Raw genomic sequence first — 20,341 nt, 5'->3', positions numbered from 1 at the left:
AGGAGACATCAGTGAGTGGAGGAGACACTATTAAGCATGTAGCTGGAATACAGGACATAACAGTGACTGAAGTACAGGAAAAGGCAGAGTAAGGCAGCCGAGCTTCAGGAGACAGCAGTGATTGGATTACAGGAGACACCAGTGACCAACAGGAGACACCAGTGATCAGAGTGGAGGAGACACTAGTAAGCATGTAGCAGGAATACATGACATACCAGTGACTGGAGTACAGGAAAGGCAGTGTAATGCTGGGAATACGCGTCTCAATTCTGAGCCATTTAGATGGCTCGATAGATAATTTCTGACACGTCCGATCTCGCGCCCGACCGTTTCCACGCTCGATTCTGCATGGAGGTTAATGGAAAAAGATAAGAAAAACGAGCGGAAGAGAATCGCCTGCAGAATCGAGCACGTAAAATGAGCGGGCGCTGAATCGAGCGACAAAATCGAGCCGTGTATGCCCAGCATGACTGGAGTACAGGAGACACTAGTGACTGAAGTATAGGAGACAGCAGTGACTGGAGTGGAGGAGACACTAGTAAGCATGTAGCAGAAATACAGGACATGCCAGTGACTGGAGTACAGGAAAAGGCAGTATGAGTCAGACAGAGCTTTAGGAGACAGCAGTGATTGGAGAGCTGCAGACAGTAGAAGATTGGCAGGAATATAAACATTCCATAGAACATAGAGGAAGAGCAGCAATCAGCGCTCCAGCATAAGGCTGACCTCCATATGGGGGGGGGGGGGGGGGGAGGGGAGGGAATCATACAGGGGGGGGATCGCTGGAGGCTTCACAGACAAGTATTCAGAAGTAACAACTCTCCTACCCAGCCGGCTGCTGTTGATGTGACTGACTCTGCGGCTGGTCTCCTCCAGGATCCGCTCCTGGGACTTGCTCCGGGAGGGCTGTCTGCGGATACACTGCATGCTGATCGCCCGATCATACAGCTGCGATCCCCTCTGTCACCCCCGATACAGGACTGGAGGGGTAACGGGAGATCCCGGGCAGGAGGGAGGACTGGGGAGGAGGGGAGGGGAGGGACCAGCAACAAGGAAACGCCGGGAAGGGAAGACAGATTTCTTATAGGCAGCTGATAAAAGTGAATAGTGTAATCATGCTAGTGAATGGAAATACAGCGATACAATGCAGCGTGTGGTGTGTATGTGGCAGCGGGGCGGTACATGGTGGTGACACACAGCACAATAGTGACCGAGCAGCTCAGGTACACGTTCTCATAACGCAGCTACCTGAGACTGAGACTATAGCCTGTGATCTGAGGTGAGGGGTGTGTGCTGGAGCGCCCCCTACCGACTGCCCACTGCAATGCAGCTTTCCAGCCACGCTGAATTCCAACATGCTGTAGCGTCTATAGTGTCTTATATAGTAGTCGTTCTGAATTTTTTCTGTCCAGAGCGCATACATTCCACTTTATAAGGAAACATAATAGGGTTTGGCAGGCCAGAAAGGAGGGCACTGGGTGGACCACTGTGCCAGCAGTACTCCGCAGGCTGACAACCCAATCGAATATCCTTATCAGACGACTTGGCGGCTGACCGACCATCCAATTCGATAATAAATTATCAATCGGATGAAAATCCTGTCAAGAGCATGAGTGATCGACGATGCTACCAATTCCGGGCCCAAATTGGTCGCATGTAACAGTCGCATGTGCTGCAAGATGTAGGGCCGACTTCCTCAATTGGGTGTATGGCGGTAACAATGTGCAATATCTGGACGTGCAATGACTGATGGAACCTCCAGCGCTGCCCCCTCATGTAAAATATTCCCCCCAGTGCCATATAGTTAACCTGTGTGCCGCTGGCTCGCTCTTCATAAATGCGCCACACGAGGTTGCCAGTGTAACATGGGCATGTGACATCACACACTTGCCCACGTATACGTCGGCAACCAGGTGGGGCTCGTGTATGAAGAGCCAGCTGCGGACACTGATAGGTAAAGTATACTGCATTTTAAGGGGGGGGGGGGGTTGAGCGCAGAGGGCTGGGGATGGTGCATCACAAGGCCGATTCCCGAGAGATTTCTTGCTGAAGTCGTTCAGGAATTGGCCTGTGGTGTATGGGCAGGCAACAGATCTCTCTTCAACCAGAGATCTGTCTCTTGGTGGCTCTGCCCATACATCTTCGGATGTGTGGGCACCTTTAGTTTTTGGTGCACAAAATGCTCTAATACTCAGTTTACACGGTATACAAAAACACAGTTTCAGAGCAGGTTTATCCATCAGGCAACCTAGGCAGATGCCTGGGGCCTAGTGTCCCACCTCAGGTTACCAATAACACTGTCAGAAAAAAAAAAATGAAGACCGAGAGCCCAATATAGTGTAATATGTATTGGTAGGATATGGAAAGTATAATAAAAGTCTTATACTCACAAACCAGGGTTGCCTCAGAGGCAACCACTGTTCAGGCAGGTGGGGAGAACAAGCCTGTCCCCACTCAGGATTAAAACGTCGCTCTCTGCGGATAGAGGAAATTATAGGGTAGAGACACCCTTCCACCAAGGGTGGACTTCTGGATGCGTTAAGAAATACAGAGGCGCCGAAAGTATAAAAATAACTAAAACTTTTAAAATGTTTTGGTTGCGGTGGTGGACCAGCTAACCATAAACGGACGGCAAAGCTGTCGATTTTCAAAAATACAATTTTTTTTTTTTTCAGGCAATAAGGGTCAGGAGCAACAAACAGCGTCTCGTCGGGATGATGCTTGGCACCTCAGAGGTGCCAAGCATCATCCCGACGAGACGCTGTGTTTGTTGCTCCTGACCCTTATTGCCTGAAGAAGCGGGTTGATGCCCGTGAAACGCGTTGCGAATGTATATTGGGAGCTTTTGAATAAATTGTATTTTTGAAAATCGACAGCTTTGCCGTCCGTTTATGGTTAGCTGGTCCACCACCGCAACCAAAACATTTTAAAAGTTTTAGTTATTTTTATACTTTCGGCGCCTCTGTATTTCTTAACGCAATAACACTGTCAGGTTAGTCAAAGCTACTAACTTCCCCTGGTCCACATTTCATCTTCTTGGAGCAGTGGTCACTTGGCCGCCTCCAGAATTGTAACAAAGCAGTGGTTTCTCAATCTCCTGTCACAAGACAACAGTAATTTAATTTGGGGCATAAAGTTTGAGGACAGGGTTTACAGGCCAGCACAGATACAAGTTGGATGCAGGTGTGCAAAAGAAACATCCCCAGTCTCCATTGATGCATGTGCTCTAGGTAAAAGTACCATAAAAAAAAAAAAATAAAAAAAAAAAAGAAATGGTTTAGAACACAGTGACCACTACTTGGCAGAAAAGAAACCTCACGTAGATCAGTTCATCAAGGCGGACCTTCTTGACTAATGGCTGATCACCTTCATAATAGTTATGCAGTGGCTGGATTTTCTGAGCACTATGTAAACTGGGGTGAAAATAAATAATAGCCAGAATAGACTGAAGTCCCCCATACTGACAGCTTTAATGCTTATGCTCTGGGCCTGGGGCCTTGTGATGCACATCCTGGAAAAATAGGACCTCAATAGAGGGGAAAAGTAACATTGTGCATTACATGTGCAATGTGGCGCATTCAGCACATAGAAATATCCCTCATCACCACGGTAAACACGCACATCATTCAGTAACTCGGCATGCCCTGTGTTATTCCAGCGGCTGCAAAGCAATTACTAGAGATGGCCCAAACGGTTCCAGGCGAACTTACGGTAGTTCACGATCGCAGACTTTTCCGGAAGTTAGGTTCGCCCCCATAATATCACAGTCAGCAGGCACATTGTAGCCAATCAGGCTACACTCCCTTCTGGGGCCACTCTCCCCCCCCCCCCCTTATAAAATGCAGGCACTGCTGGCCATTATACTCACTCGTGTGCCTGCAGTAAATAGAGAAGGGACATCTGCTGCAGACTCTCATAGGGAAAGATTAGTTAAGCTCTTGTAGGCTTGTTAGCTTGCTCCTTGCTGATTCTTATTGCTAAAATAGCACCCAACAACAGCTCTTTTGAGGGCTAATCTTGTTCTTGTGATCTATTTTTTTTTCTGTGTCCCACTGACACTTGTGTTGCATAGACAGCCTTGATAATTCATACTGTGTGTGTGCCACTGCCAGGCCCAGCACATTCAGTGACTGTGTGTGTGTTTGTGTGTTTACCTACCTATCTGTTGTTCACAGTGCACCCACCCACCTACGTGAGCGCACGCAGTGTCACTGTGCCTGTCCGCTACCTGTCTGTGTGTGTGTGTGAGACAGGTGCACTACCTGTTGTGTTCAGTGCACCTGTGACAGCGTTGATAATTCATACTGTGTGTGTGCCACTGCCAGGCCCAGCACATTCAGTGACTGTGCGTGTGCGTGTGCGTGCGTGCGTGTGTTGCACATTGTAATACCCATTACTCCATATACCTACCTATCTGTTGTTCACAGTGCACTCACCCACCTACGTGAGCGCACGCAGTGTCACTGTGCCTGTCCGCTACCTGTCTGTGTGTGTGTGTGTGTGTGTGTGTGTGACAGGTGCACTACCTGTTGTGTTCAGTGCACCTGTGACGAACATTACGGAAAAGTCGTGCGCTAGCGCCACCGAAGTCGTGCGCTAGCGCCATCGATTTTCGCATGGTCGTGCACAGTTCCTGTCAGTCCTGGGTAATGCACAATAGATGTCAATTTCCCTCTCTATTACTGAGGGCGGCAGCCTCCCCCACATCCTGTGTCAGGAAAGAATTTCACAAGTGGCTCGCTTCCCTGGGGAGCAGCCATTTGGTCACTTAGCTCATCTCCACCAAACCAGCTGAAACTGGTTGAGATTCAAATTTCCCTCCAAGCTCATAGCTTCACACAATGGCAACATTTACTTTATTAATAATTCAAAATAGGTTTGGCACAGCAAGACCAAAATTACATTTTCTGATACCTAGGAAACAGTTCTATCGTTCACCTGAAGTATAATTTTCTAGCTATCAGGAATCCATAAAGAAACCACTTTATCCGGCCTGCGTAGAGCGAATGCGACAGACTAGGCATGTACAGCCTCGTTTAATACAGAGTCGCATGCTGCTTATGAATATGGTCTCGGATTTGCGATGCCCCAATCTTGGGCCGAGTCACACAAATTATTAATAATTGGTACATTCATTGCTCTGAGTCTGTGGGTGGCAACCTGACTGCCAGGAGGTAACCCTGCCTTAAACACACCTACTTTCCAGGTAGTGACCGCCCCAAAACTCAGGTCAGTAAAAAGTGTTTGCGAGGAACTCCGCCTCAGTTCTTCAATTTCCATCGACCAGGGAAGTCCAGACATGTGCTCAAGGAGAACCGGGCGCATGTTGTGTACAAAGGACTTTTAACCTGAATGCCTACCTTTAAACTGGACTATTTTTCTTCATGCTTCAAATGGACTGCTCAGCTAACTAAGTAAGAACTTTCTGATTTTATTCCTTTTTATTTTTAAGCTCTGTGTTTATATGTTAATAGGTGTATATAACTGTATGTAATGCATTTTTGTTATTAAACGTTTTAAAAATCGTTTAGCGGTTATGACCTGTTGCTGAACATACACAAATCGTACCTATTCTCCTGAAATCGCTACCCTGTGTTTAATAGAAGTGTACACTTATAACCCGTATGCGCGAATCCGGCTCAAATAGTCAGATCTGACCCAGATTCCTGTATACTGCAAAGGGTTAATAGAGCGTTCTCAAAGTCTTAGTAAAACTACAGTAGCGGGCTGTGTAACTCGCTTGGTGGCAGATCTTTGAATTGTATGTGTGTGTGTGGTGAATCGGTTGGTATCAGAACACTCCCTTCGCGAGTCAGTTCATCAAATTGCGAACGCGGGTTACCCTTCGTGATGAACAAATGACCGTGTAAGAGGATTTCTGACGCTGATCGACTGACCCACCCGCAGACCGGCCTTGCGGTCTGTGACATTTGTTGGCAGCTTATTGGGAGTTGTGTATGTTCAGAACATTAACGGCAACGTTATTTGAATAACCTGCTAGAACAGATCAAAAATCTGTGGTCAATAACCGGTGCATTACCATTTATATACGTGTAGCACAGAGTTCCCCTACCCAATCTCTTTTCCTATCCTATCTTATTTGGCAAAAATGGCTGCAGCAAGATACAAGAAAATGTCAGTGGCAGACCTAGTAAACTTGTGTGAGGAAAAAGGCATTGTGATAGAAAAAGGAAAGCGCAATTGATCGACGACTTATTGCGACTGGATACCCAGCCGGAGCAGATGCTGGGAGAGCACACTCCTGGTTCAGACGGTGCTGTAACTGAGGCAGAGGAAAGTAAGCGGTTGGAGCAAAGCAACCCACTTCCAGACCCAGAGTCAAACGGGACCACGTCTGAACCGGTCGCTGTAACTGCTGAGGAGCATGGTGGCCGGCAGGAGCCCGCCCATGCCAACCTGTTCTGTGTTCCTAATGCTGGAATGCAACCTGGATTACAAAGGCTGTTGGAGACAAATCCTGAACTGTACATGCAGATTGTCAGAGAAAACGCTGACAGAGCAGAACGAGACGCTGACCGTTTAGAACGCCGGGAGCAGGCAGAAAGGGAAGAGACAGAGCGCCGGTGGCTTGCTGAGAAAGAGGCGGCAGAGAGAGAATCCGCCCGCCGACACGACCTGGAAATGGCCAAACTGCGAGGGCAAGGCCAAAATCCCTCGCAAAGTGCTCCAGAAACCCGGCCCACAGCAGGCCCATTTGGGACTCCAAAGTTTAAGTTCCCAGAAATGGAGAAGGGAACCGACCCGGACACTTACTTACACTCCTTTGAAAAGACTTGTCGTCAGCATCATCTGCCCCAGGAGCAGTGGGTGAGATATTGGACACCCAACTTGCGGGGCAAAGCGCTTGAGGCGTTTGTGGACTTACCCGCTGAGAAGGACAATGACTATGAGGCGATAAAAGCTGCAATTATCGCCAAATACCAGTTGACCCCAGAGGTCTATCGCAAAAAGTTTCGCTCCCTGCAGAAAGGCCACACCGACTCTTACACTGACCTGGAGAGTCGCCTGCTGACAGTGTTCAGGCAGTGGTCGCGGGGCCTCAAAAAAGACTCTCACCAAGGTCTGGAGGACCTCATCGTACAGGAGCAGTTGCTGAACTGCTGCACTCCAGATGTCCGGCAGTTTGTCTTGGAGTGGAAGCCGGACTCCGCCAAAACTGCCGCAGAACTTGCAGACACTTGTGGCCACCCGTGTGCCGGACAGCCGCAAACCTCCAGTCCAGAGCTGGAGAGGGGGGAGACCTATGCAACCCAGCTCTCCTCCCCCTGCTAACCGTGGGAATCAGGTCCCACAGCCACAGAGGCCGGATGCTGCACCTGCTACTCATCCGCCTGATGTCACATATGTTCCGAAGTGTTACCACTATGGACAGCGAGGACACCTCAAGTCTGCCTGCCCCGAGGTGAAGACGCCATCTCCAGAGCCTAGTGCAGAAGTGGCTAGCGCATCCTCTACTGCACACGCCTACCTCGTCATGGGAGCAGCAAATCCTCGACTTTCCGGAAATCATCAAGTCGTGGAAGTTAACGACCAGATCGCTGTTGGTTTCCGCGACACAGGTACAGAGCTTACCTTGGTTCGCTCTCATCTTGTAGCCAGGGAGAATTTCCTGCCTAATGAGTGTGTCACACTTGTGGGAGTTGGTGGCACACACGCACGCATCGCCAAAGCTCGTGTTGTTCTCAATTGGGGAAGGGGACACCAGACAAAAGTTGTGGGGGTGACAGATGACATCCCAGTGCCTGTGCTGTTGGGCACCGATCTTGGCACCCTACGATCCTTTTATGAACCTGTGATCAACACCCCGGATTGCCAGTCTGGACCCACTCAGGTACTGTACAAGCTTGGGGTGGGACAGAGGGAGGCAGCCAGGGGAATGGTACCTAACCCTCCTAGGGAAGGAGGCAAGGAAGAGGTACCCGTTTCTAATGGACAGCTGTCTAATCACGGTTTGTCTGATTCTAAACCTGTCACTGTTGTTCCTGATACCTGTGTACATGATGTGAAAAATGAACGTAACTGTGATGTTAATGTTGTACCAGATGTTGCCAATAGCTTTCATGCTGAATCTCACAGTGCTAAAAATGATGTATGTTTAAATGTGACAGTCTAATCTAAGAGGTAACAGTCTTGTTTTGCCTGGGTCATATCCGTGCAGGGCAGTGGAAGCAGGCCAGGTGTCAGAGCAGGCAGCTGGGGCCTAGACCTCCCCTCCTGCTATGACAGCCAGAGTGCTCCACCATGGCCTGCTGTTAAACAGCTGGTGGAGACAGGCCGCACCTTCCCTGTCTCACCCTTGCATGTCTTCCCCTTGCAGAAGCAACCCAGTGCAAAACTGCTCAGAGGTCCACCCTCTATCCTTCCTGGAGAAGGGGCACGCCTCGCCACCCAGGTGAAGGCTAATTCGTTTTTTAAAATGTGCTCTAATGGCCACCTAGGTTGTGCTGACCAAAATGTTGTGCCAAGGTGTAGTCAGTTGGAGCAAGGGTGTGCCACGCTGCTTCCAGATTCGCAGGCTGACACCGGAGAGTCAGGAAGTGACCCGGATGTCAACCAACGACTCTCTCCCGTACAGGCAGCGCTACGCAAACCCAGCCAAGCCTTTAGAGGTAAGCCTGTTGGTGTGCATCGCACTGTCCGCAAAGCGGACACTGGGACACACCGGACCATGTGGCCTTATGCTTCTGGTGAGCTGTCTAAAGGGCAGTCAGATAAGAAGTCGAGAACCCGTTCAGTAGCTAAGCGGCGCGTAGAGCGGGTCTGGCAGACCCACTCTGTGCGACCGACTGGTAGGGGAGAGATGTGACGAACATTACGGAAAAGTCGTGCGCTAGCGCCATCGAAGTCGTGCGCTAGCGCCATCGATTTTCGCATGGTCGTGCACAGTTCCTGTCAGTCCTGGGTAATGCACAATAGATGTCAATTTCCCTCTCTCTTACTGAGGGCAGCAGCCTCCCCCACATCCTGTGTCAGGAAAGAATTTCACAAGTGGCTCGCTTCCCTGGGGAGCAGCCATTTGGTCACTCAGCTCATCTCCACCAAACCAGCTGAAACTGGTTGAGATTCAAATTTCCCTCCAAGCTCATAGCTTCACACAATGGCAACATTTACTTTATTAATAATTCAAAATAGGTTTGGCACAGCAAGACCAAAATTACATTTTCTGATACCTAGGAAACAGTTCTATCGTTCACCTGAAGTATAATTTTCTAGCTATCAGGAATCCATAGAGAAACCACTTTATCCGGCCTGCGTAGAGCGAATGCGACAGACTAGGCATGTATAGCCTCGTTTAATACAGAGTCGCATGCTGCTTATGAATATGGTCTCGGATTTGCGATGCCCCAATCTTGGGCCGAGTCACACAAATTATTAATAATTGGTACATTCCTTGCTCTGAGTCTGTGGGTGGCAACCTGACTGCCAGGAGGTAACCCTGCCTTAAACACACCTACTTTCCAGGTAGTGACCGCCCCAAAACTCAGGTCAGTAAAAAGTGTTTGCGAGGAACTCCGCCTCAGTTCTTCAATTTCCATCGACCAGGGAAGTCCAGACATGTGCTCAAGGAGAACCGGGCGCATGTTGTGTACAAAGGACTTTTAACCTGAATGCCTACCTTTAAACTGGACAATTTTTCTTCATGCTTCAAATGGACTGCTCAGCTAACTAAGTAAGAACTTTCTGATTTTATTCCTTTTTATTTTTAAGCTCTGTGTTTATATGTTAATAGGTGTATATAACTGTATGTAATGCATTTTTGTTATTAAATGTTTTAAAAATCGTTCAGCGGTTATGACCTGTTGCTGAACATACACAATCGTACCTATTCTCCTGAAATCGCTACCCTGTGTTTAATAGAAGTGTACACTTATAACCCGTATGCGCGAATCCGGCTCAGATAGTCAGATCTGACCTAGATTCCTGTATACCGCAAAGGGTTAATAGAGCGTTCTCAAAGTCCTAGTAAAACTACAGTAGCGGACTGTGTAACTCGCTTGGTGGCAGATCTTTGAATTGTATGTGTGTGGTGAATCGGTTGGTATCAGAACGCTCCCTTCGCGAGTCAGTTCATCAAATTGCGAACGCGGGTTACCCTTCGTGATAAACAAATGACCGTGTAAGAGGATTTCTGACGCTGATCGACTGACCCACCCGCAGACCGGCCTTGCAGTCTGTGACAGCACCCACCTACCTACGGGAGTGCACGCAGTGCGACATACCACTCTGTGCATACCTGTTAACTGCACATTGTATTAGTCAAGTCAGTGCATACCTTTTACTTGAATGGATGGCAGACTTGCCCTCCATAACAGAGTCTCATTAAAGGTAATAAAGTCGATCAGTGTCATATACAGCAGGGCCTCGAAAGTCCTCCTGTATTGTTATTTTTGGTCACTACCTCGGGACGTGCATGCCATGCCTGCTGCCTTCCTTGGATGTGTGGTAGCGGTAGCAGTTTCTTAGGCTCCCACTCCGGACCAGAATCGAACCAGCATTCCCCAGCCATTACCCATGGTCACTCGCAGTGGCAGACTTGCCCTCCATAAAAGGATTCTCGTTGCAGGTACTGAACCGCAAGCAGAACAAGTATTTAAAAAATAGATGTAAGCTTTAACAATGGTAGAGAAAGAACCATCGAAAGTTGATAAGGCAGTCAGACATTACCTGACATCACTGAGTGAGGAAGAACAATCTCGCCATGGTGAGCACCAGTCCAGCACAGCCGTCACTACACAAACAGCTGTTTGGGGTGCGTTACACAGTGAGTTTGGTGTGTCAGTGTGAAGCAGAACTCTAATTACACTCCCTGATTGATGTATACACATGGAAGATGTTTTAAAGCACTTTAGGCTTGCAATTTAGCATTCAATGTGATTTCTTCCCTTAAAATGCCGCTTTGCGTCAAATCCAGATTTTTTTCCCTGGGACTTTTGGCGTGTATCCCACTCCGCCATGCCCCCCTCCAGGTGTTAGACACCTTGAAACATCTTTTCCATCACTTTTGTGGCCAGCATAAATGTTTCTAGTTTTCAACGTTCACCTCCCCATTGAAGTCTATTGCGTTTCGCGCAAAACCGAACTTTTACGGGAGGTTCGGGCCATCTCTAGCGTTTAGATGGTCCATTTTGATGCAACACGTGTGAAAGTACCCTAAAGTTACATATAAGCATCAGCTCATCACAAAATGCAATAATGTAGGTTTTCACTTCCCCTCAAATAACTGCTCAGCCATATTTTAATATAGATCTTGTTCACAGGGCAGCCGGCCCATAGAAATCAATGGACTCAAACTTTATACGCATGGTTCCCATTTGGTTTAAAAAGAAAAAAAAAACAAAAAAAAAAACGGTGTCACCTATTTTGCATTCAATGTATTTTAATGCTTTCCAAAATAATTTCCTGATCACCCATGCCCCCCCCCAGCCCCAGGACTTCAAGCAAAACTGAAGCGTATAAGAAACAAAACAGATACCTACCTAAGGAGGGGGAAGGCATTGAGTTCTATAGAGCCTTCCTGCTCCTCTCACAGTCAGAGCCGCACATCTTTGGGAGCATTTGGGCTCCCGAAGATTTCCAAAGCCTCCTGCGGCAGGAGATTTGAACAGGGAAGCCAGCGTTCGAACAAGGGGACCGTGAGAAGAGCGGAAGGCTCTATAGGACCCCGAGCCTTCCCCCTTCTAAGGCAAGTATCGGTTTTATTTTAAATACTCTGCAAGTTCACTTTAAATTGGATACTCAGCCTAACTTCTTGCCGATCGCTGCATGCCAATTGGCGTGAACGGCCTTCTACGGGCAGGGTTGCCAGCTCATCCCTTTAAATACTGACACATCTAAATTATACAGGTTCTGAGGCTGCTCACACATAATCAGTGCCTAAACTGCATCTAACTAGCCACAAGACATGTATAATTCATAAGCGTCCGTATTTAAAGGGATGAGTTGGCAACACTGTCTATGGGGCTAGCAGGAGAGCGCACATGTATCTCCGCTTGGAAGGCAGAGACCCGCCTTTAGTCTCCCAGCGGCGATCGCTGCTTGGAGACTGTTAGACGGCGACACCACCGTCTAATATACCTGTACAGCGCTGCGATCTAAGGCAGCGCTGTACTGGGGACAGCGCTGTCACCCTGGAGAACACAGAAGCAATCGGCGGTGATAGGCTGACTGAGGGATGGAGGGAAAATTTACATACATACACACACATACAGTATGCATGTAACAGGCAGCAGCTCCCTTCCCCTCTCAGTCTCACAAACTGCAATAAAAGCACAGGTCGTGCATAAATTCTCCCCATCACAGCAGAGGCAGCCCAATCCTCTTTGGGTCGACAAACCTTGACAAAGAAAAGAAAATTATATATATTACAGAGATAGTGCAACTAGAAAAGGCTGCATTAATCCAGACCACATTATAACAGGTATAGGAACTTAAAGAAATAAGGCTAAACATTTGGTTACAGAGTCTCTTTAAAGGCTGTATTTTTAAAACTTCAGTCTAAACAGCAGCCATGACAGTCTGATGTAAAATCTGCTTTGCTGAACTGCAAAAAACCCCGAAAGTAATGAAGTTTTAGTTCTAAGTTCAAACAGTTATCAGCATTGTTTCCACAATAAGATAAAACAGTTTGGGCTTCCATTTACTTTGTAGGAAATCTTCAACAAGCTCATTTGCATTACTTTCAACACTTGCTGTACATGATAACAGGTATTTCAGAGAATTTCTTAGAAGGACTAGAGTTATATATACACCTATATTTATCTCATCATAGCATGTGAAATATGCGTTAAAACTATGGGAGCTTGAATACAATGTAAAACTAAATATGCTTGAAGTGTGTGCATTGTTCTGCAGCAAATGAAAGCGTTACACTAACAAGCATGCCTGAAGAAGATTACGCCAATCACCTGCTAATGGGAATCACAGTGCAATGACTCTGCCAAATACATATTATCTCTGACAGTAACAAATGACCAACCCCAGAAAAACATGTCAATTTAATGCCAAAGTGAGTGGCTGTATGGGGTGTGGGCCTCCTATAAATACTGGACTTGTTTTGAGGGACCTTTAGGTATAATTGGTAAGTTTCCAAAAAGCAAACTAGAAATAAGAAGCTGTCATGTAAACAGTGTCACCTAGTGGTGAGTCTATGAAACAAACCCTGGATATTTATTCACAATTACATGGACAGTAACCGATGTGAGGTTTTACAAAATATATTACACTTACATAATGCATTAATTGTCAGTAGACAAATACACCATGACTAATCAGTAAGATATTTAGGTCTAAAAATGGATTGGATTTAAAGTGCTGGGTGTGGTGATATATTGGGGTGCTGATGATAAGGATGATACAGGAACATATTCTTTCATTTTTCTGCCTATGTCATGTGTACGTCTGATCGAAGCCAGCTGGCTTCAGGGTAATTGGTCACCTGGCCAGAGGAAACTGAAGGCTAATGTGAGTCTGTATGTAGATGTAAATTAAATTTGCATCCAGTGCACAGCAAGGGGGCTGCCATTGTCTGCATTAAATAGACCAGTTACATTCAATAGGCAAAGGAACCTGGACATTTAGGCCCGGTTCACATTAGCGGTGGCCGTCCGGAATCGCCGTGCCGGAGCCGCACCGCTTGCAGAACGGACGGAACGGACGCACGGCATAGCAATGAAAGCCTATGCGTCCGTTCACATGCGTCCGTTCTGCCGGACCGGAGCCGACTCCGGCCTCCGTTCCAACATGCGCTATTTTTTGATCCGGCTCCTCCGGCTGCTGTATCCGGGGCGGAGCCGGACTGCACCATCCGGCCAATACAAACCAATGGGAACCGGAGAGCGCACAACACACTGGCTGAGAAATCCGGATGTTCTACCCCACTTCCTATGCGGATTGTTGCGGCGATATTGGATGGGGACACATGGGCAAGCATTTTGGAGTGGAGCAGCACAGCTGGATCCGGAGATGTTGGCAGCATGTCGCAGGTGGAGGTGAGTGCTAAACAGCAGAGGGCCTGATTCCACAGGTCCCCCTTCTGCTGACCTCCCAGACCCCAACATTTTTTTTGTTTTTTACGTTACTTTTGCCAAACGGATCCGGATCGCATCCTGATGAACACCTGATGCAACCTGACCGGATCCGGATCGGATCCGGGATCAGAACCGTACGGTTCCGATCCGGATCCGGTCAGGTCATCCGGTCCGTTTGGCAAACAACCGCAAGTGTGAACCGGGCCTTAATTAGGAAATATCTACCTGTTGGTCTGAATATTGGGCTGGAAGTGGTTGAATTGCTTTGAAGTCTGTACGTGTAAACAGGATACTTGTCCCAAAATACAATCGGACTAATTGAGTCTGCCAACTGTATAGGCCATCAGGAAACTCTGGAATTTACATATGACAGCCTGATGGAATGTTGAAAAGCCTTGCTCAAAGTTGTCACCAATGTGTTTGTCACCTGTAACCGGGGGGGCAGTAAAAGCCTTGACATTTGCATGTCACAGCTAGCCCAGATGTGACAGGGGACTCGGCAGACGGTGATGTCACACTTTGGGGAAATTGCATTAGATTGTGGGACTGAACATCCATTGCCCAGGGCACCACTTGGGACTATAAGAACCATGGTGCATTACCTCAAAGTTATTTTATTTAGATATAAAGGTTATACTCACAAGAGTTAAAAAGAAATGGCGCTTTTCAGCGGTAAAGCCAACCACTTATATTCCCAGGCAGGGCGGCAGCAGCGCACTGTGGCCAGCAGCGCGAGTCCCGGTGGCTGGGGAAGACCGTCTCGCTGTCGGGGTGGGCGTGGCTCGGATTCAGTATGCGTGCAGCGTCATTACGCGTTTCGGCGCTCTGCGCCTTCGGCAGATCTGACGAAGGCGCAGAGCGCCGAAACGCGTAATGACGCTGCACGCATACTGAATCCGAGCCACGCCCTCCCCGACAGCGAGACGGTCTTCCCCAGCCACCGGGACTCGCGCTGCTGGCCACAGTGCGCTGCTGCCGCCCTGCCTGGGAATATAAGCGGTTGGCTTTACCGCTGAAAAGCGCCATTTCTTTTTAACTCTTGTGAGTATAACCTTTATATCTAAATAAAATAACTTTGAGGTAATGCACCATAGTGCGCTCCATTTTCTCTACAGACACTCTCTTTGCCCTACTACGTGGAGCAGCACAGAGCATTGACCCCAAAAGTTAAGAAGAATACTACTGTGGTTGGTGGACTGTAGCTTCCAGCGAGGAGCGCAAGAACATTTTGTTTTGGACTATAAGAACCAGCCTAGGACAGTCACAGATCATCTTCTCGTGAGGGTAGCACATCGCCAGAGCTGATCCCGATCGAATCAGTAAATCCGTGTCCCTCCACGGTTGGACATTTGCGCTGGTAAAAGTTCAATTTACGTTTATTTCCCTTTTATTTTTGCAACTTGTTTTGTGTGTATCCTTGTAACTTTTATTTTGTAACTTTTTACTTTGTTTTTGTAAATCTTTTGTATATATTATTTTCTGCATTGTTCCACTTTTTTTCCTGGAATATTAAATCGTTATTTAATAAGCCTGACTTCTGCTGTACTAAACTAACACTCATAGCCTAGAAGAGACTGAAGTGTTAGGGCTCGTTCCCACTATCGCGAATCTGCATGCGTCCAACGCATGCAGATCCGCACATGTAATGCAAGTGGATGGGCCTGTTTCCACTGTAGCGTTGTTGAGGTGCGTTTTTTTCAGCGGTAAAAAAACGCACAAAAGAGCCAACGATTTCGCCTGCGTCGGGAATCCGTGCGAATCGCCGCTAATGTATGTAATAGTAAAAACACATGCGTTTGTTACATGCGTTTTTACCCGCGATTTCGCGTGCGACTTCGCACCTTTTTCAATTTTATTTAGCCCTGGCAGTGTCATGGTTAATTTCGCATGGCACCCTGCCATGCGAAATCGCATGCGAAATCGCGGGTAAAAACGCATGCGGAAACTCATCCGCATGCGTTTTTACAAGCGTCGGAATGCGGCCGAAATCGCGTCGCAACAGTGGGAACGAGCCCTGACTGTGTATAAGTCCATGCCTGATTGTATGATTGAGCAACACTACCGTATAAGATTGTAATTGCATGGTGTGTATGTGGCACTTCTGCGCTCGACAGCAGAGTGGGAAGTCTCGGAGTGGCTAACAGTATCGTTCAGAACGACTGTTCGTGGTTTTGCTTCACTACAGTGTAAGATTGCAACTGTGTGTGTGTGTGTGTGTGCGTGGCGTTCCCGTATTCGGCCTTAAGCGCAAAGCTGACCCGAATACGAAAACGCGGATTGCGTGCTGAGCACTCGACAGCAGAATAGAAGTGTCTAGCAACAGCTAGTGGTGGCAGTGAGAAGTGTTTGAGGGGTCACAGCCTTGTGGTAGCTCGACTAAGGCTGCTTTCCCTCTCGATCTGGTCAAACCCGCAGTCGGGAACCGTATATGCAGGCATTCCGGTTCCTGACACTGGGTTTAGGAACTTCCTGAATATTTCGGAATTGCAGTGCAACCAATCTGCAGAAAACAGGAGAAAAAGGCAAATCACTGATCTGAAACCAGTATGACCTTGTATTGGCTTCAAGCTTTTTCCAGATCACTGACTCACTAAGCAGTGAAGCAGAGGCAGGGATAAACTGTGTACTCTGTGCTAGTCAACCCATAGTTCTAATATTTCTGTCCTATCCTGACAGGATGGCTTTAGACTGCTTCCTTTCCTGCCTGAAAGATCTTTATCTTGAGCTCTTGTAGGTCTACAAGTTATATAGCATTTGCTACTGGCCTATGCATATGATAGTAAATGGATTAGCAGCCACGTGGCCAGCCGCGGTCTGATGCATACTGCTACCGCCACTCAAGGGACTTGAAAGAAGGGACACCATCTTTCCAGATCATCATTACTGGTCGCCTCCTCTGCTTCTCCATCTTAGCTGGCCAGGTCACCCCAAAATTGTCACCGCTGTCAAAGTGCAGTTTATCTGCTCTGAAAGCCAACACTGCATTTTACTGCATAGCTGCTGTATTTATATATTAAGATCAAGCTAGTTATCACTTCTCAGCTCTCTGCTTCTAATATCTATGCAGCTCAGTTTCAGCACTGCTGCTAATGTTTACGTAATGTAGCTGACAAAGGAATGTAAACAAGAGAATGTCCTCACCTCTTTGGAACCGGCAACAAGCTTTCCACTGAATAAGTGCTCTGTTTAACTGTTTGAACACTGTTCTGCTACCAATTATGGAAACGAGCCTTTGCGATCGGGTTTCAAACTAATTTCCACTAATGTAATTAAGATTGAGCTACTATACTCAGTATAGGTACTTAATCACATCCAAAATGCAGCAGGTCGGCAATTGCACTGTGGACAAAATCGTAACACAATTAGAAAAGGCCGCTGTCATCTCCATTTGTTTTGCTGTACCCTTCATTTTGTGATTTGTTAGCATTCGGAATCAGATCGCAAAATGCAGGGTAGTGGAAAAGGGACTGTAAACCTTTTAGTGTAAAGAAGAAATGCTGCGTTTCATACCACTTTAAGATGAGGATTTCTTATGGATACACGTGACTGCCAACACCTTTCTCATGTGGTTATACAAGCTCTCCTGTATTCTGTTTACCCGGAGGGGTCAGATGGCCAATAAAATTTAAGTAGCAGACATGAGCAGCTTTCACTGCTTGGTAAGAAATCAACCTATCGCCATATACTGGCATGCGGCTGTAAGAGAAACTCTCATCCCTACAAAAGTGTAAATGCACTAATTCCCTTTAAAAAAAAAAAAAAAAAAAAAAGTGTGTGTGTTGGTGTTGCTTTTACTGATGGCTAACACGGTACAATACTCTGCTTCTACTTTGTAGAAGGGTCTAACTGGAGGTCAGGAAGTGCTACATTTTCACTACCAGCACAGATATGTAATCACTTAGCAGGCTGTAAGAGGTGCCTACCTTACTATTTTTACATTTATGCATTATTTGTTGTTGCAGATCCTTCCTTTGGAGACATTTAAAAAAAAAAAAAAAAATTGTGTTCCCTTAAAGGGAACCTAAACTGAGAAGGATATAGGTTTTTCCCTTTTAAAATACCAGTTGTCTGGCAGCCCTGCTGATCCTGTGTCCCTAATACTTTTAGCCACAGCCCCTCAACAAGCATGCAGAGCAGATGCTCTGACTGAAGTCCAGACAGTATTAGTTGCATGCTTGTTTTAGGGTTGTGATTCAGCCACTACTGCAGCCAAAGAGATCAGTAGGACTGACAAGCAACTGGTATTGTTTAAAAGGAAACATCCATATCCCTCTCAGTTAAGGTTCATTTTAAGTGTTTACTTTGCTTATCTTTCAAACCAGTCGTATAATGCTTATACATACCGTATATGTACTCAATAGTGCCAGCTTTTCTCTTGTTTTTGCTATTAGACTAAGTATGTAGGCAAACAGTTTGAGTTTTTTTTTTTTACTTCTATTATCTTCTTTATTCACAATTCAGGCAGCCACTACAGTAATCTATAAAATGTCTGCTTTACAAACAGCTTAGAGTCCATGATCTGTCAGCATTGCTCTATACAGCAGTGCTCAGAAAGGTCTGGTATTGCTGTACATTATCACTGATAGAGATTTCCTGCTGTATACACATGTAGCGTACATCTGATGACCAGAGGAAAATAAGCAGGTCATCCCAGGCTATGCGGATGAGATTACAGACCCACGCAGGGAGGGCTTTTCGCACAACTGTGGCTATGTATAAAATTTTTTAAAAAAAAACAATTAAAATGATACTATATAAATTCCCTTCTTTTAAATCAACTCCATTTTTTGTATTTTTAAAAGTAGCTGACAAAATAAGAAAAAGCAACCCTTATATCCCCATTTCAGGCAAAAAAAGCTTTCCTAGATCTGTGTAAGTACTTAGTTTTTTTTAATCCATGTATAAGCCCTTCGTTAGCGGATCTCAAATATTTAAATTACCGCCTGCCAGCTTGTGAGCACTTGGTACAAGCGGTGGAGAGCCTCCCCAAGGAGTCACATCTGGCAGCACCCATGCTCAGACGCTACATGTCATGTTTTCTGCCACTGCATAATTCCACCGCAAGCCAAATGACAACATGCATGGGGCAGCGAACACAAAATAAATGCTAAATTTGGGTAAATATAGACTATTGTAGAATGATGGTAACATTTACCAATATTCTAGTATTTTATTGTGGTAATTCCAATAGTAAATTATCCATAAATGTTACCGATATTTTACTGCAGCTAACCCTACTCTCACACAGAACCCTCCCTCTCCAATGCCTAACCCCTGACGCCTAACCTTAAAACCACTTAAGGACCAGCTAACGCCCATAGGCGTCAGCAGGTCTTAAGTGGGTTACCATGGAAACGGCCGCTCGATCAAGCGGCCTTTCCATGTCAGTTCACGGAGGGTGTCTCCGTGAACAGACGGAGAGCCGCCGATCGCGGCTCCCCGGCAAAATGTAAACATGCAAACAAGAAATCCCCGCTGTTTACATCATACGCCGCTGCTGCACAGCAGCGCCGTAGAGCAGATCGGCGATCCCCGGCCTCTGATTGGTCGGGGATCGCCGTCATTTGATAGGCTGAAGCCTATCCTACAATGCGCAGGACGGATATCCGTCCTGCGCTGCTCACAGGGGGAGGGAGAGAGCGCCGAAAACGCTGCAGAGGGGGGCTTTGAAAAGCCCCTCCGCAAAGCGCAGCAAGCTGGCGGCGATCAGACCCCCCCGGAGGACATCCCCCTAGTGGGGAAAAAAAGGGGGCAAGTCTGATAGCCCTGGCTCTATCCTGATCTGTGCTGCGGGCTGGAGAGTCCACGCAGCACAGATCAGGCAAACCACCCCTGGTCCTTAAGTGGTCCCCTTCCCTTAATCCACAACCACAAAAAAATATTGGGCGCCATGGATGTTTGTTATACCTCTGCTCCACTCCAAATAATATTTTACAGTAACCTGTGCCAATAAGAACAGAGATACCATAGATAATTTGATGCAAAATATATGAAGCATAGAACAGTTTTAACGGCTTCATTCTAAGCTGCATACAGTTTGCATGGGATTTCCATCAGGGTTGAACAATTAGAATGTCATTGACTACATGTACACAAACCAGCTTGTAACTAGAAGCCTGCGCCCTCTAGTGGCGATAGAGTACACCGACTCCAACTGCAATGCACAGCTAGGCCCCTCAGTCCTGAGAAGAACGACTGTTACATATATCCCTCTATTAAAGGGACAGTCCCCATTTTTTATTTGGCATCTGTCTTGCTTTGCTTCTTATTAGTCCATAGGTCCAGACATGGAT

General features: G+C 46.9%; 1 protein-coding gene across 3 annotated transcripts in view; it reads right to left on the bottom strand.

Moving 5' to 3' along the window:
- PLCD1 (phospholipase C delta 1) overlaps positions 1–20,341 on the bottom strand; it is a 224,080-nt gene that overhangs the window by 157,759 nt on the left and 45,980 nt on the right. The window contains exon 1 of one of the 3 annotated variants that reach the window (XM_068235956.1): positions 828–1,262. The exons of the other annotated variants lie outside the window; for them this stretch is intronic. Within the exon in view, the coding sequence (XP_068092057.1) occupies positions 828–927 (100 nt within the window). The 5' untranslated portion in view covers positions 928–1,262. Of the gene's footprint in view, positions 1–827; positions 1,263–20,341 lie in introns of those variants that run through there. 3 annotated transcript variants of the gene reach the window in all.

Source organism: Hyperolius riggenbachi, chromosome 5 (assembly GCF_040937935.1).
Source record: "Hyperolius riggenbachi isolate aHypRig1 chromosome 5, aHypRig1.pri, whole genome shotgun sequence".
Classification (NCBI taxonomy): domain Eukaryota; kingdom Metazoa; phylum Chordata; class Amphibia; order Anura; family Hyperoliidae; genus Hyperolius; species Hyperolius riggenbachi.
The sequence above is the reverse complement of the archived record's forward strand: the minus strand, read 5'-3'. Positions and strand labels throughout refer to the sequence as shown.